The 27,504-nt window shown below is 50.4% G+C and overlaps 1 protein-coding gene across 1 annotated transcript; it reads left to right on the top strand.

Moving 5' to 3' along the window:
- Positions 1 to 1,408: 1,408 nt before the first annotated feature.
- Positions 1,409 to 26,001, top strand: LOC309829899 (keratin, type II cytoskeletal 71-like; the record flags this gene model as incomplete). Its single annotated transcript, XM_082666166.1, is given in 6 exon segments — positions 1,409 to 1,414; positions 2,632 to 2,757; positions 3,178 to 3,183; positions 3,187 to 3,338; positions 4,355 to 4,389; positions 25,790 to 26,001. Coding segments are annotated over 6 exon segments (537 nt in total).
- Between the last annotated feature and the right edge of the window lie 1,503 nt (positions 26,002 to 27,504).

The following is a 27,504-nucleotide window of genomic DNA, read 5'->3' as shown; positions in this document are numbered from 1 at the left end:
CTCAGTGCCAGGGCATGGACTCTGCTCTCTTGGAGTTTGGTAGCTTCTTCCTAATTTGGGCTTGCTGACCCAGCTGGCATGGGAGAGGTGTCAGCTGACTCTTCACCTCCCACGGACAGAGGAGAATCCAGCCAGGCGCTTCATCTCCAGAATTATTAGGGTCGCATATATCCCCACCCAGCCCAATGCCGCCTCCTACCAGATCCCGGATCTCCCTCTGCAGCAGGACCAAGCTCCTTCTCCATCACTTGGCAGCCTCTGACCCTGCAAGGTCAGGACAAGAGCCACTCAGTACCCTGTCCACCTCTTCTCCTTCCCTCTGTCCATCTTTGGGTGAATCTTCAATAAAAAGCTTTTGTCATTCACTTTGAGCAATCGTGTTTGTTCCCTGGGGAGAAACCTCAAGAATTCAGGTGAAAGTGAAGGAGGCTGGGGCCTGAGAGGTCTGTCTGTCTGTCCAAATCAAGGTTATCAGCTAATTTCTCAGATCTCTACTTCTAAGTTGCCCAGATTATTAGGACAGAAGGGTCATGTGTGGAGCCTGAAGGCTGCCTACAGAACAGGAGCACAGTCTCAAAGCAACCAACAGTTATCCAAAGATCGCGCATTGCAGGCCGTCAGGGTGGGGCCGTCTCAGTGCTGAGACCCAGGAGTATCTGGCGGGAAGGGGTGCAAGTCTGGAGGTGGGGGGTATAGGGCAGGTATGGGGACAGGCAGTCAGAGGTCTCCACTGAATATAGAACAAGAGGTCAGGGAGCTTATGCTCAGCGTCTAGCAAGTCCCTGTCTTCACGAAACTCCAGGCATGGGCTTTCCCACCAAGCCAGCAAGGCTTTTGGGAACTTGTTCGCAGAATCAACAAGGTCACGACTGTTGGATGGAGAAATGAAAAGATGTTGCTCTCACAGAGCTTTCGTGCTGAGCTCACTTGCCCTTGTCCTCAGGTGATTGTGTCCGAAGTTATGTCTAGTGGCTGTCCCTGAGTGGTGGGAGAGAGGGGGGTGTGAGGCAGGTCTTTGGGGGCACTGGAGGGTGTAGCTTCCTGTTTGGGGCCAGCCCTGGAGATTCCGGTTGGATATTCAGAGGTGGGGGTCTGGGTATAGCCTTTGTGGACATACTGTTTTTATACTGGACGGATTCCAAGATACCTGGAGCATCACAATCTTGCCTTCTTCGGAGGAAGTCCGCACAGCTCCCCTTGTGCAGTCTGACCTAAATCCCTCCTACTACGGTTGCAGACTGCACTCACTCCCCGGGCCGTCAGTTGGTGCCTCCCACCCTCGACTGCCATGGAGTGCATGCAGACTCCAATCCCTCCTCATGGTGCCTCCCACGGGCCCTTACTATGTGCAGAACAAAGGGCACGCCGTTTGCCCAAGGCTGGTCTCTGCCCATGGGGCCTTCGCCGCATGCAGGCAGGCTCAGGGCAGCAGGGCAGAGCAGCGAAACGTTAACCTCAGGGGTCTGCGCTCCCAGGCAGGGGCCTCCTGCCAGAAGCAGCTGCTTCCTGCTCCCTGGGCTGGCCAGCTGGTCCTCCAAAAGCTAATCTCCCCATAGACCTGGGGCTCACCCCGTGTGGCAGAGCAGGAAGTCTTTGACTTCTTTCCATCACTGCACCCCTCCCCTGGGAGAATGCTGAATCGGCTCTTTTCCGAGTTTCTGGGGTGGGGAGGAGGAGTCAAGGGTTGGAAGCAGGGGAGGGGCTTCTCAAGTTCACCCACCGGGAAGTTGTAGGTCGCGACGGGCCACGCCGAGAAGCCCAGAAGCCCAGAAGCCGGGCAGGTTACTGCCTTTTTTGTGCCCTCTGAGCGGGCGGAGTGCGGGAGCGGGGAGTAGCCAGCCTGAGTATCACTGTCGGGTCTCTCAGGGCCTCCTCAGTTGAATTTAATGACTTACACTCAAAGTTAGATGGTAGAAATAAAATTAAAGGTCCCTGCCATCCTGTCATTCTGAGCCTGATGGAAAAGACATAGAAACGTGTGATCACAGTACAGCGTGGTAAGACCTACAGACTGGTGTGCCAGGGGCTCTGGGCACAGAAGTGCACCCAAGCAGGGAATTAGAGAAGGCCTCCTGGAGGAAGTGACTCTGCCCTGAGTTGGAGCTGGTTAGGGAAAGAGGGAGGACGGGTGGGGGGATATTTTCCAGCTGGAGGGAGAGGCTCACGCAAAGAGTCAGAGACTTGAGAGCACATGGGCCCTTTATGGAACCTGGAACTGTTTGGCACAGGTGGAGAGCCAAGTAGGTGATGGGCAGGGGCAGTGAGAACTGAGTCTGAAGATCTTGGTGGATCTCAGATCTCAAAGCACCTTGATGCCAGGCTAGGAGTTTGAATCTGACCTTGACTTTGAAGGGCTATAGGCAGGGGAGTATCATAATCTAAGTTGTGTGTTGTAAAGCTGCCGTGTGGAGAGTATGGGAATTTCAACTGACCTTAAGGCCGAATCCAACCATCAGTGAGATCAACTGTGTTTAAGGCAAATAAATCAAGCCAGTGAACGGATGGTTGAGTGGGAGGCAGGTGATAGGCCTGGCAAAGCTGGACAGATACCTACCTCTGCCACACTCCCCAGGCAAAGGCACAGTCTGCCAGGCTGAGCTCGGCTCCTTGCTTTGACCCCTCTCCCCGTAGTTCCAGCAGCTGCAGCTGGCAGCTGGCTGGCCTGGGGATGACCTCAAACACACCAAGAACGAGATCTCAGAGCTGACCCGGCTCATCCAAAGGCTGCACTCGGAGATCGAGAGTGTGAAGAAGCCGGTGAAGGGGCTTTGGGGGTTCCTGGCTCAATCCCAAGGGAGGGGTGAACTGTCCATCATATACACTCCCCCATGCCCCTTCTCCTTCTCTGGGTCCTCCATCTCAGAAGCCCCTTCCTCAAATGGAGCCCCTGCTCTCATCGCCTGCACGTAGCTCCCACCTGAACTCTGGAACAATTGGAAGGGCCTTTTCAGAAAGCCAAGGGGCTGGGAATAACAAGCCCCCCAGTCCCAGGTTGACAGGACTCTAACGCCATGCATGGGATTTTGCTCTAGGAAGTGGGGCAGGACAGGGCTTGGTCCAACCACAGTAAGCACTTGGGGCGGGGGGCGGGAAGGGAGGCTCAGGCTGCCTTAGAACTGAGGGGGCAATGCCACCTCCTGGCCCTCAGTGCTCCATCCGGGCAACTGCACCCTGAAGGATGCTTGAGCCAAGCTGGATGAGCTGGAGGCCACCCTGCTCCAGGTCAAGGAGGAGCTGGCCCGGATGATGCATGAGTACCAGGAACTTATGAGCACCAAGCTGGCCCTGGACATCGAGATCGCCACCTACCGCAAGCTGCTGGAGGGTGAGGAGTGCCAGTGGGTGATGGGAGGGGTCTTAGAATGTTCGGGCTGGAAGGACTTTTGGAATCCTCTGACTCAGTTTCCCAGATTGGGGGGCAGGCTGCTGGAGGGGCTGGAGATGTTTTTTTAGGTCACCCACAAATGTAGCCTTATACAGAATCTGGTCAGATAATAAGATGATGATTTCCTTTAGGGTTCTCTTTCCAGTCTTCAGACTGTGATGGGGAGAAAGTTTCAGTGTAGTGCTGTTGTATCTTTAACACTGCTGCTCTGACACTTGCAAATGTCCCAGTTAGTGAAGAGATGGTAGATCTCAGCTTCACAGTCTCTGGGCAGACAAAAATATCTAGCCAAAATTTTAAAAAATTGTTTCATTCATTATATTATTTTTACTGCTAGTGTTTTTGTCTTTTTTGGTCCAGCAATACTGGTTTTCTGTTTACCCTGGTGATATAAGACTTCCTTTTAAGAGAAATGCATTTTTTATTATAAAAGGCAGGATCAATGGAAAATACTAAATATATAAGAGTATGAGTTATACGTGGTCGTAGCAACAATTGGAAGGGTGGTACCTGAAGCATTGACATTTGAAAAACCCTGTTCTAACCTTGCACCATTTTATAAATGAGACCTAGAGAGGAGAAGTTATTGGTCCTAAAATCATACAGTTGGTTCCTTAGCGGCAACTCCTGATGCTAGCGTTTCTACACGTGTATTTATTCAGGCAGTAGCCCCACAGGGATGAAGAAATGGGCTGAAGAGAAGCATGGCAGGAGGGCCTCTAGGAGGTGGTGTTGCCATGGCGGGGGGGGGGGGCGCTCCAGGGTTGAAATTCGCACATCTCTGAAGGGGAAAGAGCAGATGAGGAGGGAAAGAGAGGTGGTTAGAGTCACACAGGTACACTTCATGCCACCTGGCCAGCTAGAGGGCTTGTGGAGGCTGCAGTAGCCTGGCTGATGATTCCAGGCTGGGGTGAGTGTAACTTGGATTCCATGTAAAGGAGATTTACCTGTGCTTTTCTCCCTGTGCAGGATGTCTGGAGAATATACCAATTCTGTGAGCATATGTGAGTACTTCATTCCCTGCAAGAGTATTTTTAGCCCATTAATGAACACAAAGTAAGCAGTCCCCTACCACCAGAACCCCCTGGAAGAGCCTGGGCTCTGCCTGGTAGAGCATCATTGTCCTAATCGCCTCCTTTGATGAGACCTTCGGCCTCTTCCTCTGTGGCGTCAGCTTCCCATCACATTCTGACATTTCACACTGACCCCTTCCCCAGAAACCTCACCCATGCTAGGATGAGACTCTCAGTCCTACCCTCTTGTGTCACTCCCATCCCGGCTTTCCTACATGACGGAAGCTGTGAGTAGGAAGAGGGGCACCTCCTCAATCGGACTGGGACCTGCGCACGGAAACACTACGTGAGCCGGCAAAAACTCCCCTGGGACGAGCAATCAGGAACTGCTTTGAAAAAAATTAAGAATGTCTCCTTGAGTTAAATGCAAGACTTTTTGGCTTATGCGATACTTGGGCATCATCTGTTCTTTGGGGGAAGCCCCTGCTACTAGAATGAGGAGGCTCTGGGTTTGGGGGTCCCGCGGCATCTGGGCTGATTCTCCCAGTGCTTGAGCTGCCCAGGAATTGAGCATATATCACTAAACTCAAGTCCACTGTTGATGTGGAGTGTTTGTGTAAGAGGGACACATTAAAGCTAGTTGGGGCTGGGAGGTTGGAGAGGACTTCGGGTCAGCCCTGTCCTGGGACACACCCTTATCATCCCTCCCTCTGTCCTCCACAGCGGTCATCAGCAGCTCCATGGCCAGGACCGCAGGCGCAGGAGTTGGCTTTGGGTTCAGCGGTGCCAACACCTATGGCTATTGGCCCAGCTCTGTCGGCAGGGGCTATGGCATCCTGTCTGGGGGCTGTGTCACTGGCAGTGGGAATTGCAGCCCCCGCGGGTGGCCAAAACTAGGCTGGGGAGTGCACGTGAATTTAAGGATTGCTGGGGAAGCCCCCAGCTCTGAGCTTACCCACCAAGAAAACCACAAAATAAAGTGAAAGACAGCTGTCCAGACATCTTGCTCTTGTTTCTCCTGGACTCCCTGCTCCAGGAAATTCCTCCGTCACATTTGTCATCATCTCTTCCTTGCTTTTCTTCTCCACTGACATGTCCTCTCTTGCAACTCTCTGCCTTAGTCCTTCTTAATTAAGAATAGGGATTCTAGCCCATCTTTCTGCTTTCACACCAAGAGGCCTCTTAACCCAGCCTCCCCTTCCTGCTGCATTGCCCAGGATAAAGACTTGACCCTTTCTCTGGCTGCATGCCCCCTTGCAGATGAACGTTTTCTCTAAAGGGCATCCCAGGCCTCCTGTTGCTCCTTCCATGCCCCAGCTTAGGTAGTTATTCAGCCACATGCTCCATGGGTACAGGAGATTACAGGTCCACTGATAGACCTGCAAGGACTGTATCTTGCTAGAGCAACGTCAGCTCTGGGGAAACACCTGGTTATTTGTTGTATCTTGCATGGTCCCTGCAGACTATAGCTAGGAGCACCCCTGCAGACTGATCCCATCAATGAAGGGATCTGTGTTCTCAGCATGTACGTTTTTGTCCTGGTTCAGGCCTCTGTCCCTGCTTCCTCGTCTCACCAATAAACTTATACAACTCATGCAGGCCCAGGATGCTTTTCTCTCCTAAGGGAACCCTCATCTTAGGCCAAGTCTCTCCTGTATGTAGAGGTCAATGACCTGGAGCCCAGGGCATCTGAGGCGCATCTCTCTTCCATAGAGACCCGAAGTATCCTTTGATCTGAGTGAAAGACATCCTTGCACGGATGGCAGGACCCCACCATCACCTCCGCTGGATTTTGTGATACTCAGGATTCATCTCTGTCTCCCATCCCCAGCAGATGCATCTTTTTTTTTTTTTTTTTTTTTTTTTTGCGGTACGCGGGCCTCTCACTGTTGTGGCCTCTCCCGTTGTGGAGCGCAGGCTCCGGAAATGCAGACTCAGCGGCCATGGCTCACGGGCCCAGCCACACTGTAGCATGTGGGATCTTCCCGGACCAGGGCACGAACCCGTGTCCCCTGCATCGGCAGGCGGACTCTCAACCACTGTGCCACCAGGGAAGCCCCAGATGCACCTTTGAAGTCATGCTTTTCTCAGATGAATGCACCGGTGAATGGAAAACCTTTGAGAACGTTCAGATTCTCAGCAGAGAGAGGGAGTCAACATTTGTCTTGTGGCAAAATTTAAAACTGGCCAAGAGGCAGAAGAAGACCAGTTCCAGAAAACCTGGGGCTCGAGTTATAGCTGTTCCTTGTTCTCTGGGAAAAGGTCAAAGGTAGATTTTGTTTCAAGTAATGAGCCACGTTCTCTTGGTGCCTGGGGAAGGTTCACTGGGTTGAACATGGTTGTGGATGTATATGTACGAGTTGTGTTTTAAGCATGGGGGGCATCTCTGTTACACGCCACTCAGCTTCCAAACACTCTTGTGCTCAGAGCCTTCTTTTTTTTTGGCTGCGTTGAGTCTTCATTGCTGTGCGCAGGATTTCTCTAGTTGCGACGACCAGGGGCTACCCTTTGCTGTGGTGTGTGGGCTTCTCATTGTGGTGGCTTCTCTTGTTGTGAAGCACGGGCTCTAGGCGTGCGGGCTTCAGTAGTTGTGGCTCACGGACTTAGTTGCCCTGTGGCATGTAGGATCTTCCCGGACCAGGGATTGAACCTGTTTCCCCTGCATTGGCAGGCAGATTCTCAAACATTCTCAAACATTGCACCACCAGGAAAGTCCCTCAGATGTACGTTTGAGACCTTTCTCATAGGTCTCTAGGCCATGACTATGCTGGCAGGATATGACAGGAAGCAAAAAGCAAGTGAGAGGCCAGCACACATTGAGGCTGGGGCTCACAGGTGCATCTGAACAGGGTCACTGTGGGTCCAGAGTCCTACAGTTCAAGTCAATAGCCTTGAATTCAGACCCAGTCCCCGTGACTAAGTGGTGATCATGAGTGAAGCTCTCAACCCTTTTGAGAGTCATTTCTTTAGCTATAAAATAAGCAGAATTAACCCCCAGCTTGCTGTTAGGCTATGAGATAGCATGAAGATGTTCTGTGCAATTCCTGGTACAAAGTTCATGCTTAATAAATGTTAAATGGAAACAGAATCTTGTTCTTAATCTTTGTGGTTCAAAAACAAAATTAGCTCACTGAAAGGGGTGTTTAGCTGCTAGTAAAGCAATTCACAAAATCTAAGCTTTAAAGAAACCATCTTATAAACTACATGCAGTTTATTTATTGCCCAAAGGAGAACTGGATGGCCAAATAACTAGTCTCAGGGAAGACACTCTTGGGGCCAGTAAAGAAATGGTGGTCAATTCAAGGAATATTTAGTAAGTAGCTATCATGTGCCTGGCATGAGTTAGTGTTCGGGATAGTGATATGGAAACAGGTCCATGCTCTTAATGGAGACATAACCACAAAAAATGTAACTATAACACAGGTGAGATATTGGCAACACAAGAAATGACAGAGTCAGCACAGAGGAGAGTGGGGAACTTCAGGGAGGTCAGGGAAGGCTGGCAGAGGAGGCAACATGTGCAGAGTTTCGAGAGGATGGAGTTTACTAGGCAGTCAAGAGGAGGGAGTGGGCATGGTACCCAGAGGCACTAGCATGGTGTAAGTAGGTCATGGTTGCTGGAGTGTGAAGAGGAAGGCTGAGGAAGTTCTGCAGGTGGAGATGGAGGGGGCAGTGGCACCTGAAGCTGGGGAGGTTGGCAGCAGCCACATCAGAGGGGCCCTTTCAAGTCTGCTAAGGAGCTGGGATTTCATGCTGTAGAGCTCGTGGGAGAAGCCTACACATTGGATGTCGGATGGACCCAACTGGAGTCCTCCTCTGCCACTCAGTGTGACTTAGGCAAGCTACTTCTGCTCGATGACCCTCAGTTTCTTCATCTGTAAAAAGGAGTTAATAATAGTATTCCCTAAAGAAATTGCCATGAGAATTACATTTAATTAGAGAATGTAGGAGAATTATTTAATTTAGTGACTGGCACATAGTACGTACTCAATAAATGGCTGCTATTAAACATTGTTAATATTATAGCTCTCTTTTTTTTTAAGCATCTTTATTGGAGTATAATTGCTTTACAATGTTGTGTTAGTTTCTGCTGTATAACAAAGTGAATCAGCTATACATATACATATATCCCCATATCCCCTCCCTCTTGCATCTCCCTCCCACCCTCCCTATCCCACGCCTCTAGATGGTCACAAAGCACCGAGCTGATCTCCCTGTGTCATGCAACTGCTCCCCACTAGCTATCTATTTTACATTTGGTAGTGTATATATGTCAGTGCTACTCTCTCACTTCATCCCAGCTTACCCTTCCCCCTGCCCGTGTCCTCAAGTCCATTCTCTACCTCTGTGTCTTTATTCCTGTCCTGCCCCTAGGTTCATTATAACTTTTTTTTTTTTAAGATTCCATATATATGTGTTAGCATACGGTATTTGTTTTTCTCTTTCTGACTTACTTCACTCTGTATGACAGACTCTAGGTCAACCACCTCACTACAAATAACTCAATTCTGTTTCTTTTATGGCTGAGTAATATTCCATTGTATATATGTGCCACATCTTCTTTATCCATTCATCTGTCGATGGACACTTAGGTTGTTTCCATGTCCTGGCTATTGTAAATAGTGCTGCAGTGAGCATTGTGGTACATGTCTATTTTTGAATTATGGTTTTCTCAGGATATATGCCCAGTAGTGGGATTGCTGGGTCATACGGTAGTTCTATTTTTAGTCTTTTAAGGAACCTCCATACTATTCACCATAGTGGCTGTATCAATTTACATTCCCGCCAACAGTGCAAGAGGGTTCCCTTTTCTCCACACCCTCTCCAGCATTTATTGGTTGTAGATTTTTTGATGATGGCTATTCTGACTAATGTGAGGTGATACCTCATTGTAGTTTTGATTTGCATTTTTCTAATGATTAGTGATGTTGAGCATCATTTCATGTGCCTCTTGGCCATCTCTATGTCTTCCTTGGTGAAATGTCTATTTAGGTCTTCTGCCCATTTTTAAACTGGATTGTTTGTTTTTTGATACTGAGCTCCATGAGCTGTTTGTATATTTTGGAGATTAATCCTTTGTCTGTTGTTTCATTTGCAAATATTTTCTCCCATTCTGAGGATTGTCTTTTTGTCTTGTTTATGGTTTCCTTTGCTGTGCAAAAGCTTTTAAGTTTAATTAAGTCCAACTTGTTTAGTTTTGTTTTTATTTCCGTTACTCTAAGAGGTGGGTCAGAAAAGATCTTGCTGTGATTTATGTCAAAGAGCGTTTTACCTATGTTTTCTAAGAGTTTTATAGTGTCTGGCCTTACATTTAAGTCTTTAATCCATTTGGAGTTTATTTTTGTGTATGGTGTTAGGTCGTGTTCTAATTTCAGTCTTTTACATGTAGCGGTCCAATTTTCCCAGCACCACTTATTGAAGAGGCTGTCTTTTCTCCATTGTATATTCTTGCCTTCGTTATCAAAGATAAGGTGACCATATGTGTGTGGGTTTATCTCTGGGCTTTCTATCTATATTTCTGTTTTTGTGCCACTACCATACTGTCTTGATTACTGTAACTTTGTGGTATTGTTTGAAGTTGGGAAGCGTGATTCCTCCAACTCCATTTTTCTTTCTCAAGATTGCTTTGGCTATTTGGGGTCTTTTGTGTTTCCATACGAATTATAAAATTTTTTGTTCTAATTCTGTGAAGAATGCCATTGGTAATTTGATAGGGATTGCATTGAATCTGTAGATTGCTTTGGGTAGTATAGTCATTTTCACAATATTGATTGTTCCAATCCAAGAACATGGTATATTTCTCAATCTGTTTATGTCATCTTTGATTTCTTTCATCAGTGTCTTATAGTTTTCGGAGTACAAGTCTTTCAACTCCTTAGGCAGGTTTAGTCCTAGGTATTTTATTCTTTTTGTTGTGATGGTAAATGTGAGTGTTTCATTAATTTCTCTTTCTGATTTTTTGTTGTTGATGTATAGGAATGCCATAGATTTCTGTGCAGTAATTTTGTATCCTGCAAACTTACCAAATTCATTGATTAGTTCTAGTAGTTTTCTGGTAGCACCTTTAGGATTTTCTATGTATAGTATCATGTCATCGGCAAACAGTGACAGTTTTACTTCTTCTTTTCCAATTTGTATTCTTTTTATTTCTTTTTCTTCTCTGATTGTGGTGGCTAAGATTTCCAAAACTATGTTGAATAAGAGTGGTGAGAGTGAACATCCTTGTCTTGTTCCTGATCTTGGTGGAAATGCTTTCAGTTTTTCACCATTGAGAATGATGTTTGCTGTGGGTTTGTCGTATATGGCCTTTATTATGTTGAGGTAGGTTCCCTCTATGCCCATTTTCTGGAGAGTTTTTATCATAAATGAGTGTTGAATTTTGTCAAAAGCTTTTCCTGCATCTATTGAGATGATCATATGGTTTTTATTCATTAATTTGTTAATATGGTGTATCACATTGATTGCTTTCTTATACTGAAGAATCCTTGCATCCCTGGGATAAACCCCACTTGATCGTGGTGTATGATCCTTTCAATGTGCTGTTGGATTCTGTTTGCTATATTTTGTTGAGGATTTTTGCATCTATATTCATCAATGATATTGGTCCATAATTTTCTTTTTTTGTGATATCTTTTTCTGCTTTTGGTATCAGGGTGATGGTGGCTTTGTAGAATGAATTTGGGAGTGTTTCTCCCTCTGTAATTTTTTGGAAGAGTTTGAGAAGGATCAGTATTAGCTCTTCTCTAAATGTTTGATAGAATTCACCTGTGAAGCCATCTGGTCCTGAACTTTTGTTTGTTGTAAGATTTTTAATTACAATTTCAATTTCATTACTTGTGATATGTCTGTTTATATTTTCTAATTCTTCCTGGTTCAGTCTTGGAACATTGTACCTTTCCAAGAATTTGTCCGTTTCTTCGTGGTTGTCCATTTTATTGGCATATAGTTGTTTGTCGTAGTCTCTTATAATCTTTTGTATTTCTGCAGTGTCAGTTGTGATTTTTCCTTTTTCATTTCTAATTTTATTGATTTGTGTCCTCTCCCTTTTTTTCTTGATGAGTCTGGCTAAGGGTTTATCAATTTTGTTTATCTTCTCAAAGAACCAGCTTTTACTTTTATTAATCTTTGCTGTTGTTTCCTTTGTTTCTATTTCATTTATTTCTGCTCTGATCTTTATGATTTCTTTCCTTCTACTGACTTTGGGTTTTCTTTGTTCTCCTTTCTGTAGTTTTTCTTTTCTTTTTTTTATACATAAGTTAACCCATTTAATGGACTTCCCTGGTAGCGCAGTTGTTGAGAGTCCGCCTGCCGATGCAGGGGACACGGGTTCGTGCCCCGGTCCGGGAAGATCCCACGTGCCGCGGAGCAGCTGGGCCCGTGAGCCATGGCCACTGAGCCTGCGCGTCCAGAGCCTGTGTTCCGCAACGGGAGAGGCCACAACAGTGAGAGGCCCGCGTACCGCTAAAAAAAAAAAAAAAAAGGATATTTTTATTTTAGCCATTCTAACAGGTTGTATAATGGTATCTTGTGGCTTTACTTTCCATTTTGCTGATGGCTAATCATGATGAACAACTTTTTATGTGCTCATTTGTCACCCATATATTTTCTTTGGTTAAACATTTGTTCAATCCTTTAAAAAACAAAAAAACCAAAAACCCAAAGGCAGCTGTGGCAGTGAGTTCAAGGATCCCGCTGCCAGAAACCTCAGGCTGCAGGTGTGCAAGCAAAAATGCCTCGAGATGAAGGGCAAGTGAAGGCTGGCTCTGTGAGCAGAAAGCTGCAGACCTCATCCATCTCCTCCCTGTGTCCTCATCTCCTCCCGCAGATTCCCTTTGCAAGTCAGGAAATGCTTCCTCCGGAACCACAATCCCAGCCCATCCCCCCTCCCTGTTGTCCTCAGCAGGGCAATGCTCTGATGCAGGAAGTCCAGCCACTGACTCGCTCGGTGACCCTCTCCTTGGTCACCTTTCACTGGGTCACTGCCCCAAATGCAGAGATAACACACATATCCAGGATGCTTCCCTACGACCAGGGGAAAGCTCATCTGTCCCTGTGCCTTTCTGGGCCTTCACAGCCAAGGAGCTCTCATTGTCCTCTTATTGGGATTGTGTCCAGGTCTCTGCTTCCCCCACAATAAACGATTGATATCATTTGATTCTGAGTGTTGAATATGTTGCCCGGGATGTCGACATATGAGTTGCCCTGAACAGTTTTGCTCGGTCCAGCTCTTTCTTCCTTCTGGGTCCCTGCGTTGACATGGATCTTTGCCGTCTGGTCCTGGCCAGGTAGGCTTTGTGTGAGAGGTGCTCCGTATAAACAGCAGAGATTTGTTACTGATGCGCCTCTGGGCAGGCTTGGGGCTTCCAGTGCACTGGGGTACCTATTGCACACAATGGACCTGCCAGATGGGCACAGTCACCACCCCCCGACCGTTATAGAGAGGCTCAGGCCTCTGTGATCAAGGAACCAAATCACCCCCAGACTGTCAGGTGTTCGAGCTTCAGCGCGGCTTCCTGCTGCACTTCTCAAAAGCTTCCACAAGGCTTCCCTGGTGGTGCAGTTGTTGAGAGTCTGCCTGCCGATGCAGGGGACGTGGGTTCGTGCCCCGGTCCGGGAGGATCCAACATGCCGCGGAGCGGCTGGGCCCGTGAGCCATGGCCGCTGAGCCTGCACATCCGTAGCCTGTGCTCCGCAGCGGGAGAGGCCACAACAGTGAGAGGCCCGTGTACCGCAAAAAAAAAAAAAAAAAAAAAAAAAGCTCCCACAGCGTCACTCGCAACTGCCTCTTGTTGCCAGAGAGTCACTCCTTCTTTCCTCCTCACTCCTGCCAACCCACCCCCAGTCCTACTCCCCCACTCCAGCCTTGCTTTCCTCTTCTTCCAGCCGATTCTTTTCCACCCTCACATTTGAGGCCAGCATGCCCACTTGCTTACAGATGCATCTGTATCTACAGTGTCCGCAAAGCAGTGGCTCACTAGACAGAGCTTCGGTGAACCCGGCATTGTCAGGCACCGGGAATTGTGGAGTCAGCAAACGGGTGCACAGAGCCTGTCCTCAGAGAGCTCACAGTCTGGTGGGGAGAATAAAAATCAGCAACTAACAAACGCAGGATACGTTGTCAGGCAGTGATGACTGCTGTGAAGAAAAATTAAGTGGAATAAGAAGGGTGCCCTTTGAAGCACATGTGTGTTTCTGTTAGTGTTCTCTCAGAAGCAGCACAGTCGCCTTGATCAAGGTGCGGAAGGGCAGAGTCCTCCAGGGTGAGGCCACCTTCCAAGGATGAGTGTCAGTCGAGGGTGACTTTCAGGATGCCCATGACCCCTTCTCCTCCCTTTCATTCCCCAGCCTCACTCCAGTCTTTCTTCCCAGAGGCCAGGACTCTTCACACCCCAGGACCATGGCAAATCTGACTTCCAATCTTGATGCCCATGACCCATTTCCTGAAAGCCCACTCATCCTTCTTGGCTCGGCTGAAATGCCACCTCCCATGGACATGCGTTTTCTGGTCCCTCCAGGTGGACTCCATCAAGTCATCAAGCATTAAATGAGAAGGAACATTAGAGCTGGTGGCAACAATTCCCCTGGTACCCCCACTATATAGGTCAGCAAATGGAGGCCTGGATGTCTAAGTGCTCTGCCCATGTTCACAGTGCTGGTGAGCAGCAGGTTGGGGACCGGAGCCCTGCACATCCACAGCACTGTTCCCGAACCCGTATTACAGTTGTTGCTTTATTTTCCTGGTGTCACGTTAGCTGCGCACATGTCTGTCCCCTCCCCCCCACCACTCACAACCCCGTGTTCTGTTCCGGGGCCCTCAGTCTGGCTCACGGTTGGCACTCAATGTAACATTTGCCACAGATATGCATGGCTCAGTCTCACCGACCCTCACTGGGGAGAACGAGCTCATGGAACACACATGTGTCCTGATGAGTTGGCGTGCAAGTGATGAAACACATTTGTGTTAATAAATTTGTGCTTTACATGCATCCACATGTAGGCAGTTTATAGAATTTATCAACCAAACGGAGACACCTTTATTCTGGACACATGCTAAGCTGGATCTGCAGACAGCAGGCATAAGCCAGGACTCTGTCAGGCACATGCTGTCGTAGGTCTAGTGTCCTGGCTGAGTGTCATATGCCTGGCTTCAAATCCTGGCTCTTCTAATGGCTAGTTGTGACTGGCTGCAAGATCCTGCCCTTACAAAATAGGGTCGATACAAGCTGGCCTTGACTGAGTGCTTTCTATGTGCCAGGTACTTCTCTCAGTACTTTATGTCTGGCAACGATGAATTCTCCCAACAACCTGGTAGGTATAGTTGTTATAAGGTGCAATTCTAATAATACAGATCTCACTCGTGAAGATATTGAGACTCAAAAGGGTAAAATAACCCACCCAACGTCCCACAGTTAGTAAGTGGCAGAGTTGGGAGTTGACCCACAGTCCAATCCCAGAGTCCATGCTTCCAGGCACGATACCTCCTTACCTGTCAAAGTTCTCACCGTAGAGAAGAGTTGAGAATATGAAAAGGGATAATGGAAGTAATACAGTGCCTGGAATATAATTTGCAGCCAATAGATGTTAGTTGTTATTATAATAATTACTATTAATGCATGTTCTTTGGGCCTTTTGTGTTTTGCCAGCTGTGCACTGGTTCCTGAGCAGTCAGTTCACAGCAGGACTGTGCCCGGAGACCTGGCTCAGGCGGGTTAAATGCAGGGCCAGGGCGAACACTGGCTCTCTTCACTGACACACGGTCCCATTCAGTCACCAACTGCTAATTTGCAAGCAGGAAGAGTAACTCCTCGGTGCCAGTATTTTTTTTTTTTTTGCGGTACGCGGGCCTCTCACTGTTGTGGCCTCTCCCGTTGCGGAGCACAGGCTCCGGACGCGCAGGCTCAGTGGCCATGGCTCACGGGCCCAGCCGCTCCGCGGCATGTGGGATCTTCCCTGACCGGGGCGCGAACCCGTCTCCCCTGCATCGGCAGGCGGACTCTCAACCACTGCGCCACCGGGGAAGCCCCGGTGCTGGTATTTTTTTTTTTTTTTTTGTGCATACACTGCCCTCTGCCAGCAGCCCCGGGTACTGCACCTTCCAGCCCAGTGCCTTTGGAGGAAAGACTCTTCCCTAAAACGGAGAGGGTGTGGGATGATTTTGGACAGGCTCTGTGCCCACCGTGGAGCTGCCAGCTGGAGGAGATGCTGTTTCGCTCCCTGGCGTGCCCAGGCTGGCCCAGCCTCCTTGTTGCCCAGGCCCTGGCTTCTGTCTCCCCTCCCTCTCCTTTCCCATCTCTCCTCTCACAGGATTGGGGGTTAGGAACTGTGGTAGTGCTGGCATTGCTGCAGCCCAAACCCCTTTCAGGACCTTCCTTGACAGGCACCTGAAAATCTTGGTGCTAGTCAGGAAGTCCGGGGAGTGAGAGCCCCCGTCCCTCAGCAATACTGTCCTCTAGCCTCACCTGCACTGTAGGTAAGCTCCTGCCCTGGCTGCAAGGGGGACCCTCTGAGATCTCAATACCACACCCCGCCCCTGCCCCAGTGCAGTAGATGATCTGGGCATGGAGGCACTGGTGAGACACAGGCAAGGGGCTACAGAGGAAGGAAGGGATCACAGCTGAACACAGACAGCCTGGGAAGGCTTCCTGTAGAAGGTGAAGGGGACATGACTTGTTGGAGAACGGAAGTGTCTTAAGACGTTTTAGGTCTCATCTGGCAGCTGCTCTGAGGTTTGAGCTGCCCTTTGCCAGCTGCCTCTATTTCCCTCCCAGGGCCTCCACCACTCCTGCCATCTCAGGGCGACACCACTTGTAGGACTAACCCTCCATCCCTCAGCCCTTAGACTCACATCTGGCAAGTGCTGCACAGATCAGAGAGGCGCTGAGGGTCTCTCCTCTCCTGCACGCCAATTTCCACCGCCCTGGCCCTCCCTCCCTGCTTGGTGCACTTCTACACCACAGCCCCTTGTATATTTGGTCCCTCTTCGAGCACGCATAGACACGTGCTCATTGGCTCACAGATTCAAGTCTACGGAAGATACTCAAAATACTTAACTGGTATAATCAGGCACCAACTCATCAAAGTAGTTGTCAGCCACAGACAACCGAGACAGCCATGCCAGTCCCTGGGCACCATTCTGCTTAAGTTCGTGTTCACGACTACTCGCATGTAGATGTGGACCCCCACGTGGCCTCTGACACATATGGGAGAACATCTTTCAGCTGGTGAGCAGTGCTCACAATTCATATCATGATCCCAAGCCTGGGTCCAAGGAGCAGAGAGCATCACCTGGCCTCGGAGGGAACTGTTAGGCTGGAGGAAGGCACACAGCCCTTAGGCAATAGGGTTGTGTGAAGAAAGGTGCACCTGACCCAGGGAGGGCTTGGGGGAGGTTTCTTAGAGGAGGGGTGTCTTGGTTTGTCTTAAAGCATAGGACAAGCCTGCCCTGGTGGGCAGGAGGCTGGAAGAACAGCCCAGAGCATGTCATCAGGGAAAAGCATGATGCATGTGAGAAACATGCAATCATCTCATAAGCACACCTACCCAAGTCCCGAAGTTACAATTGTCTTCAAAAGAGTAAAGCAGGCTGAGAAGGGGAGCGGGGGGGGGGGGGGGGGCGGGGTCAGTTCCGCTGCCTAGAGAGTCTGGGACAGGAAGAAGAGTGAGGGAAAAGTGAGTGCTGGTGAGCTCAGTGTTTCACACCGTGCAGGCGCCTGCACTGGACATTTGCACATGAGAAAGCCAGGACAGTGTAGAGGCTATGAGCACAGACGGTAGCCAGGCTGCCTGGGCTGAACCCTGGCTCAAATCCTGGCTCAGCTACTCACTAGCTGTGCAACCACCAGTAAGTTACTTAACTTCCTGGTGCCTCAGTATCTTCATCTGTAAAATGGGGATAACAACAGTACCTGCCTCACAGGGCCGCTGTGAGCATTAAATGAGTTAATATATGTGTAGTGCTTAGAGCAGTGCCCAGCAGAGCTCACACTGTGTGTTAGCTATTATCATTACCATCATCATTATTATTTACAAGGTGCCTCCCATACACCTCTGGGAGTAGGTGGAGCAGGTATTAGCACCCCCCTTTTTAGGGATGCGGAAACATAGGCTTAGGAAGTTGGGAGACCTGCCCGTGGTCACATGGCAGGACCAAGACCTGGGTCCTCAGAGTCCTGAGTCCACACACTTCGCCAGAGGCTTGGGGTGGGGCTGGAGGAAGGAGATGGCTAGCAAAACTCAAAGGAGATGGTCCCGGCCACGGAGCTGAGCAAGGAGGAAGCGAGCGGGATGGGGCTGCCCAGGAAGGCACCTCTCTGGTAGCCAAACAGCAGGATGGGAGCAGAGCTGAGTGTCTGGCAGGACAGTCCTCCTTGGACTTTATATCCCAGCTCCTCTGGGGTGAGCTGACCTTCAGCTTTGCCAGCTGCAAACCTGCTGAACAGCTGTCCTGCCCCCAGATGTGTGGCTCTGATTGTGGCCAAGTCCCCCAGGGACTGTGCTCCAACCAGCTAGCATGGGGCTGTGTAGTCTTTCCCGAGAGAAGGTAGGTCAATCTCTACTGGCAGAGGCTTGTCAGGGTTACTGGCAGGAGCTCCAAAGAGAAGACAGACCCTTGCTTCTTACTCCTGAAGGCCAGCTTGGTGCTATTGCTAAGCCTGGGTCCATGCAGGCTGTGCACAGGGAAAGCCAGTGAGAGGGAGTCTGCCCCTGATTGGTCAGGGAAGCTGTCCTCCTCCCATCAATTTTAAGCTGATTTCTCCGCTAGTCATTTGACAGGTGGATTGGGAGCATCAGTGTGTGGTCATTCACAGGCGGCTTGGCCACGGGCATTAGTTTTGGTGGGCTAAGGACTCTCTTGAGAAGCAGAAGAGTGTGGTGGGGAAGAGGTCTCCACAGCGTTGTGAAGTCAGACCTGGCTTCCACCTTGGCCCCATCACTTACCAGCTGTGTGACTTTGTGTGGCTAAGCCAGCTATGTGGACACGTGGAGAGTCATTCATCCTGTCTATGCCTCTGTTTCTTCATCTCTACAATGGAGATACTAACCTACCTCTTGGGGTCATTGAAGGATTCACGAAAGAAAATGCATGTGAAGATGTTGGCACGATGCCTGACACATACTAAGTGCTCCCCAAATGGTGGTTATTGTTATTGTCGTTTTTATCTCTGAGAGCTAGAGTAGGGGTGTTGAGAAGGAGAAGAATCAAAGGTCTGGAAGAGGCCTCAAGGGATCATCCAGTCCAGATAGGCCCTGACTTTCCATAGATAAGAAATGATTGCTCCCATTTTGCGGTCGGCAAAAGCATGGAAGTAATGCCGTGCCCAAGATCATCTCCAGGGTAGGGAAGGTGAGGTTGGATGACCAGCCTCCTGCCTCCAGACCTAGTACTGGGGACTGGAGGGCTATGCTGGCCACATGACAATGAGGCACCAAGGACAAGTCAGCCCAGGACAAATCCTATGTTGTGATGGTCAGTGGCCATCAGAGTCTCACCTCCCCACAGCTCTGGACCCTGGCTCGGAGGATTCCTTGTTGCCTCTGCTCTCTTCAGGGGCTGGCACCTTCTCTGTGGCTTCTTACCTCTAAGCCTTTTACCTCTAGGAGATCAAAGTGTTCTGAAATTTGAGGTCTGGGGGGATGGGAGTGGACTGACTTTTGGCTGGGCTGATCAAACCTCATTAAGGAGTAAAGTCTGGAGACATGGAGAGAAAGACAGACATGAAGACAGTCACCTCTGTGAAAATTGTGGTCTGCCTGGGGTGAGAGGGAAACAGGCTCAAAAGCCTGGAGGGTTCCTAAATAATTTTATTCTCTAGAGGAGTGTAATCCCATAACCCCAGGCAGCCGGAGAAGATGGGTGCATCCTATCGGTCATCCAGATGTGGAGTTCAGATGTGTATTGTGGTGTCCTGGGTGTAGGGTTTTCTCTTTGGTCAATGCTTAGTCTTATGAGTGGACATGAAAAAGTCAGGACTGGTTAAACCAAACCAAATGCTGGAAGATCTGCTGGACGCAAGCTGTTTGGTGACCAATCCCATCTCAATACTGAATACCAGACAGTTTTCTAATGTCCTGTGCTTCTGACTTTAAGGGACACAACCTTGTTTAAACAGTAGCTGCACTCATGTACGATTAAGGGAAGTCACGTTAAAGAAAAGTCCCAAACCAAACAAGAGAGGTGTATGCAGACCTACCAGCTCTGGTCAGTTTCCCGGCCCAGTGAGGACACAGTGGCGTGGGGAGCTCCGTCTGTCCATCTGGCTCCGTAAGCCATGCTTGCTCTAGGGAAGATGGTTCTGAGGAGCAGGACAAAGGGAGGAGGAGGAGGCATGAGCAGAGATGCAGTTGGAGGCTGATGCAGGAATTTAGAACACCCAGAAGTCCTTGGTCCGTTGAGCCTCACTGAGCTTGAGATGTTAGAAAATGAAGAGCAGACTCCCTTCTTTAGAGCGGTCAACCTTTTCAAAGATGAACCCTGCCTGACTCTGTTCCAGTACTTTCAAGCTCTCCCCTGCCCTGGGCTGGTTTGGCCACAGCGGGTTCAGAGCGATCTGATGCATGGGTTATGGGGACACATATCTGTGTTCAGTTCTGGGCTCTGCCACTTATTAAACTATTGGACCTTGGAAAGAAGCCCAACTTCTCTATGCCTCAGTTTTGTTTACACAAAATAGGGTTAATGATGCACCCACCTCATGCAGATGTTGTGAGGCGTAAAGGAGAAAATGCAGGGGAGCGCTTTGCAAAGCTCCCTGGGAGTGACAGGTGTGACTGTTTTCGTGGTGGCTCAACACTTCTGGGTGTTGGGCTCCAGGTGTGGATCCTGGAGCAGCAGAACCAGGTGCTGGGGACCAAGTGGGAGCTGCTGCAGCAGCTGGACCTGAACAACTGTAAGAACAACCTGGAGCCCATCCTCGAGGGCTGCACCAGCAACCTGCGCAAGCAGCTGGAGACGCTGTCCGGGGGCCGGATGAGTCTGGACTCGGACCTGAGGAATGTGTGGGATGTGGTGGAGGACTACAAGAAGAGGTGAGCTGGGAGGGGACCCCCTGTAGCTACATGACTGTCCCTGTCCCTTTTGAGTTTGTTAAGCAGGAGTGGGCAGCTACCCCAGCTTAACATTTTTGGAGGTGGAGGGAGGCAGTGTTCCTTGTCATCCCAAGCAGAATCACCCCCAAGAAAAAGGAAACTTGCTCTCCTCCTCCAGCCTGGCACTTAGGACGATGTGAGATTTCCTACAGGACATTCATGCCACACGCTCCTTCCTCATTTTTAAAAATTAATTTATTTATTTTATATTTATTTTTGGCTGTATTGGGTCTTCGTTTCTGTGCGAGGGCTTTCTCCAGTTGCGGAGAGTGAGGGCCACTCTTCATCGCAGTGCGCGGGCCTCTCACTGCCACGGCCTCTCCCGTTGCGGAGCACAGGCTCCAGACGCGCAGGCTCAGTAGTTCTGGCTCATGGGCCCAGCCGCTCAGCGGCATGTGGGATCTTCCCAGACCAGGGCACGAACCCGTGTCCCCTGCACTGGCAGGCGGATTCCTAAACACTGCGCCACCAGGGAAGCCCTCCTTCCTCATTTTTGAAGCTGGATCTTCAATAATCTTCCAAAATTGGTGATCACATCTCCTCCTCCAGGAAGGCTTCCTTGCCTGGCTGGCCCTACTGGCCCTGGACTCTGCAGCCCTGCAGCATCTGTGCCCTTGCTCAGGGTCTTCCCTGGGCAAACGAGGGTTCTCAGTGAGACATATTAACTGACAGAGCACTGGCATTCCTGCAGGTATGAGGAAGAAATCGACAGGCGGACAGCAGCAGAGAATGAGTTTGTGCTTCTCAGAAAGGTGAGGGGTAGGCAGGTCTTGGATCTGGGGCTGGCCTGGGACCTGGAGGAGCTGAGTCTGCCAGTGTGCTCTGCTTTCAAAGAAAGTGAACTGATTCAGAAATAGCGAGGGGAAGGCAGGGGAAAACCGCGATGCAAGAGTATCCAGAGAAGGGAATAAAACCGGCAGAGAAGATGATGGCATTCTTGAGTGTTTAATGGGGTCGGGGTTTGTCCACAGTGAAGAACAGTGGAGGGTGACACACAGGGGCTCTCCCTGCAGTTGCGGGCCTGGCTAGGATGTCACAGTGATGACTGACAGCAGCCTCGATGGGTTCCCTTCCTTAGAGGGGCACCCCATCCCTACTGCCGAGGGAGCCCATTCTCAGGATGGGGCAGGGCTGGGCCTTTTGCTCCTTCCTCCCCTTTCCCACGAACCTCCCAAAGAGAAGAGGTGGCTATTTCCCCATGCAGGGGACCCAGGCTGGGGTGTGTGTTGCCTTCTGGGCTGCACTGGCAGTGATTTGGGGATGGCTGGGATATCTTTCAGGAAGGGGTTGCAGCTTATGCCAATAAGGTGGAGCTGAAGTCCAAGGTGGACTCCATGGACCAGGAGATCATGTTCTTCCAGTGTCTCTATGAAGCCGTAAGTCCGTCTCTTCATTCCACCCCTCCGAGGGCTGCCAGCGGGTAAAACTCTATTCTGGGGCCGGGAGGGGCACACAGGCCCCAGCTCTCAACCACTCATCTCCATTTCAGCCCTCAGAGGCTCCTCATCTCCTCTCTGGGTGGGAAGGAAATGGTCCTGGCCTTATCTCCATAGCAGCAGGACTCTGTCTGGGGCCTGGAGAGAACTCGCTTTGCCCAGAGAGCAACAGCCTTGGTTTGGAGCCTCTAAATTGGCATCACCAGGATTTGCTTACCTTGGGAGGGAGGTTGTTGGCCTCCATCAGTCAAGTCCTGAGACCATCACTGTTTCCCCTTCAAGGGATCGCTCAGATCCAGTCCCACATCAGTGACATGTCTGTCATCCTGTCCATGGACAACAACCGCGACCTGAACCTGGACAGCATCATTGATGAAGTTCGTGCCCAGTACGAGGAGATCACCCTGCAGAGCAAGGCTGAGGCCAAGGCGCTATACCAGACCAAGGTGAGCTGGGCTGAGGCCGGCCCGGGGAGGGTGACCCCAGTAGGCATGAGGGCTGGGCCGGAATGTCTAGTTAAATGTCCAGCGTGGCCTGCTCCCATGACATCACCAACCCCAAGCCACCATGTACTCCCACGACACGCTCATCACCCCCATCCATGGCTCTGCCCTTTGGGTCCCCAGTTCCAGGAACAGCAGCTGGCAGCTGGCCAGCATGGGGACGACCTCAAAAACACCAAGAATGAGATCTCAGAGCTCACCCGGCTCATCCAGAGAATCCACTCAGAGATTGAGAATGTGAAGAAGCAGGTGAGGTGGCTGGTTGCCTTTGCACGGGGCGGACAGGCACAGTTGGAGGGGGATGAGTGGGCCGAGAGTGTCAGCCTCCCAAATCTCTGCCCAGGGGAGGAAAGGGGCCAAAGAGGTGACTGTGTCAAACCCTTAGAACAGGTGTCCCTGGGGCATCTCATCTGCAACTCGCCCCAAGGACCCCTGATTTGAAGACCCCTCCCCTAGGAAGACTTCTCTCACCCGACAGGGTGGGCTAGGACCACATCCCTCTGCCCCTCCTGCCCTGATCAATGTGCTCTCCTGGCACTTGTGTCTCCCCTGTACTTGTCAGGCTTCTGTAATTGCCAGACACCTGCATGTCCCTTCTTCCACTGGACCAGAGGGAGGCAGAGAGCTGGCTACTTTGTTCCTGTTATTTGCCCAGCGTCTAGTACAGTGCCTGGCACAGAGTAGCTGCTTAATAAACATTTGTTGATTCAGGGATTGAGGAGAAGGGGGTTCAGAGAGCACCCCTTCAAATCTGTGGATATCTATTAAGGCCTTACTCGGAGTACTGCTCCTGGGAACATAGGGAGCAGTCTCAGTTCTAGTAGATGGGGAGACAAGATTCTCATATACATTAACAATAGCAGCATCTCCTGTCATTTTATCACACTGAATCCTTCCAAAGACCCTGTGAGGCAAGCCTTACCTGTTGTTACAGATGAGGAAACGGGTTCAGAGAGGTTAAGAATGTTGCACTGTGGTAAGTGGTGGAGTTGTGATCTGAACCAAGGTCTCCTGACTCCTGGTCCAGTCCTCTTTCCACTCTCCCATGGGTTTTAACACTTAGTAGCTCTGGGACATTGGGCAAGTTACTTGTCTGCACTGCACAGGGTGTTGTGAGGACTGGATGAGTCAAGTTATATAAAAGCCGTGTGTAGGGCTGAGCACAGTGCCGGGCATATGGTAAGCATTTGGGAAATTGTTTGTCCTGGGGTATCTCCTTCCCCATTCCCTCATCTGTGACTCCATGCACCTGAGCAGCCACTGTTGTGGTACCTGCAATACCATATTCCCGTGATCTGTCCTCCTAGACTTTAAACAACTCAAGAGCAGAAGGCTGAGCTTACTCTTACTCATTTTGTATCCTCAGAGCAGGGTGGCCAAATAAATGACTTTGAAAGGTACTCAGTGGCACTGAATTAGCCATCAACTCAGGGGGGCAGGATGCACTATTTTTCATCACCACCAGTGTCTAAACAGAGTGGAGATAAAGCTAAGAAAGGACTTGCCGACCCCAGAAGGGGCTCCAACTAGAAGAGGAACAGGGAGTCTGAAGGGTGGAGGTGGGCATCTCTGCTCCAGAACCTCAAAGAATGAGTGGGACTTGGATGTGGATGATTCCAGTGAGCACTTCCAGTTTCCAACCTCTGTAATTCCCCATTTAGGCTTCCAACCTGGAGACGGCCATCGTTGTTGCTAAGCAGTGTGGGGACAACACCCTGAAGGATGCCTGGGCCAAGCTGGATGAGCTCCTCCAAAGACAAGCTGGCCAGGATGATGCACGAGTACCAGGGACTCATGAGCCTGAAGCTAGCCCTGGACATGGAGATTGCCACCTACCGCAAGCTGCTGGAGAGCAAGGAGTGCCGGTGAGGGAGCGATGCTCTGGCAGGAAGGCCACAGGGGTTTGGGAAGGACCAAAGGAGAAAGCCTAACACATCTTAATCCAGAAGAGATGAATTCTTGGGGAAAGAAGGGGTGGTGATGCTAAGAATAATAATAGAATTAATAATACTACACAGACACGAGTGCTTACTTCATACCAGACACTGTGCTACGTTGATTGGTTCATTCAGTCCTCACCACTTCCCTGCCTGTACCTGGGTACACTACCCAACCCCCCCCCCAAAAAAAAACATTACTCTGTTAGGCCTTCTTGTTCTCTCTTCCTTAATTGTCCAGGTAAAAGATGAGCTTGTGAGTGCTGTCCCAGGGCAGCCACTCCAGCATCACCAATGCCCTTGGGAGAAGGAAAGCCTCGATGCCTGGGAGGCTGACCCTTGGGAGGTGTGCATGCCATCCCCACAAGTACTCCTCATGAGAGCTACTGTTTGATGGATTTTTGCCTGGTTACCCCAAAGATTCAGGGGTGGCCCCCATAGCTTCTGGAGCTCTGCTTGTGCCAAAGGAGCCCTGGTATTTCCATAGGTGCCTACTGAGTTCAGAAACCCACATTAGGCCAGTGGGGGCACTAGCTTTGAGGTTAATAACTTGTGGGTTGAATGACTGTTTGTTCTTATTTTATTTCTCCCCTAACAGGATGTCATGAGAATTTCCCTCCCCTGTCAGCATCTGTAAGTACTTGTGTTCTTGGACCTAGAATTGTAGAATGTGTGGACTTGAAAGGACCTTAGTTATACCCTGTGTGTGGAGATGAGGAATCTAAGGACCAGAGAGGGGAAAACTTTGCCTGAGATCACACAGCCAGATGGCAGGGCATGTCCAGCAATCAGGCCTTCTGACTCCCAGCCCAGCACTCCTTCCTTTTTATCATTCTGTCTCCCTGTTCTGAGGGCAGCTAGGAAGGTTATCACCATGGTGATGGGGAACCAAAGGACACAGTGCAGGAAGGTGAGTATGGGTGTGTGTGAGGCCTGGGGAGCCAGGTTGCAAGTTATGATGAGACCTGGGCTGGGGAATTGGTAAATGGGGGACCTCGGAGGTCAAGCTGAAAGTGTTAGATCTCTGGATTTCTCATCAGGGCTAAGAGTTAAATCATAGCTTCCAAAAGATGCCATCTGGAGGACAGACGGTAGAGATTGGAAGCTGGGAAGTTTAGAAAAAAGACTAATAGAAGAGGCAGAGTGTTCAGAATGACAGGTGGGTCCATTGGTACCTGGACCAAAGAGGTGGACCTCTGAAAGTTAAGAATCAGCTAGATTGGATGTAAGCTGGGCAAGTCAAGGGCAACGCATGGAGGAAGCTGTCTCTGAGATATTTTCCCCAGTGGTGACGGGGTTGGCTGTGACTGGGTCCCCCACCAAACTCATTGTTCCAAGAAGAGCCCTACCTGTCCTGGGGAAAGGCGGCCTCGTCCGGTCCCACTCCCAGCTGTGCTTGTGGGGTGTTGACCCTGCTCTCCCCCTGCAGCCACCATTAGCAGCACCAGCGTCAGCAGTGGCTATGGCTTCTGGCCCAACTCGGTCAGCGGAGGCTATGTGGTCAACGGCAGCAGCTGCATCTCTGGAGTGTGCAGCATCCGTGGCAGGGAGGGCCAGAACCAGAGCAGCACCACTGACTACAAGGATGCCCTGGGGAAGGGCTCCAGCCCGAGTGCCCCCTCCAAGAAAGCCAGTCCATAGAGAGGGCTGTCCTCCCGCCACCTCTTCGTCCTAGCTCTGGCTCCCACGTGCAATCTCCCTAGCCTGCTCTCAGCCCCACTCCCACCCTGCTGGCCCTGCTTTTGTACCTCCAGTGCTGGACTTGGCCACCCACCTGTGTCATCCTGAACCTGGACACGTGTGGATGACTAAGCCTGGTGAAATTCGTCCCCACACACGCTTGGGGTTCGCCTCCTTGGCTGTGGTCCCCGAGCCATGCCACCAGCTCCCAGTCTTCGATCCTCTGCACAGCCTCTGGCTCAGTCACTAATTACTCTCTCTGGCCCCGTGGGTCTCAGACTGAGGCCCCCCTCTCACACTGGGGCCTTTGTCCCAGCTCCTACTAACTACCTGTGGTAGGAGTGGCTCTGTGTTCAGGAAAAGGCAAATGAAAGACAAACGACCAAGCGAGGCCATCCCCGCCCTTCCCTGGCTGGCTCATGACTCATTCTGAGTGGACCAAGTACAACTCAGGGTCTCTTTCTTCGTTCTCCTGCACGCACAAGCAGGGAAGAGGAGGCCTGTTCGTTTCTCCTTTCTTCTTAAAGGCCCTCCCTCTGCATCCTCAATAAACAGCAATGATCTGATGCCTTGGCCTCTTGAGTAGTTAAGGTGTGCACAAGGACCTCAGTCCAGATGCTCATGTGAGCAGACACCACAAACCCACACGGACACACTACACCACTGCATATCGCCTGTGCAGCCTGTATTTCCAGGTTAATCTTCTCTGTAGAGCAGAAAAAGAAGACGTTCTCAGACCACACATAGCAGAGGGGCTGGAAGCACTTCTGGGGCTGCAGGGAGGTGAAGCGCGGAGAGTTTGGGAAGAGGGCAGGAGAAGGCGTGGGGAGAAGAAAGGAAACCATAGAGAGGGGGTGTGTACAGCCTGGTTTGTTGTTTTCAACAAAAGTGTTATATGTGACCACTGGCAGAAATGGTCCTGCTCCTGACAGGGGTCCTGGCCTCTTCTGGAGAACTGGATCTTTCCTAGAGGGAAGGTAGGGGCTTGGTGGACAGGTATCTGCCTTTGTTCAGCCTGTTCCTCACTCTCACCGTCCTGGCCTTCCGGGGGGGGCGTGTCTCCAAGGAAGGGTGAAGCTGGTGGGAACCACACATGCTGGCCCCACTGTTAGAAAATCTAAGATAGGGAACCAGAGTTCTGCGAACCTGAGCCTGGACTGAGGGGGAGTGAGATGGGGGAGGGGCAGATTGTGAAATTTAGTGACTATGCAGTTGGTACCTCTCCAGACACCTGTTCACCCTGGAACTACTGTTGGGGTGGCCAGTCCTGCCCTGTGGTGAGGAGGGCTGGAAGGAGGAGAGATGGACAGATTCTCCAGTGACCAGCAAGAGCAAGCAAAACTCAGCTGGGAAGTCTTTGGGAGTCCAAAGGGTTTGCAGAGATGGAGGTGGAGGGATTGGAGGATGGGATGGAAGGGCTGCGCTGAAGGATTGAACCTGAGAGTAGTGGTTGGGGCTTAAGAC

The sequence above is a fragment of the Grampus griseus genome (genome assembly GCF_964374135.1).
Source record: "Grampus griseus genome assembly, chromosome: 11".
NCBI lineage: Eukaryota > Metazoa > Chordata > Mammalia > Artiodactyla > Delphinidae > Grampus > Grampus griseus.
Note: the sequence above shows the minus strand (reverse complement) of the source record. Positions and strands in the feature narration are given on the sequence as shown.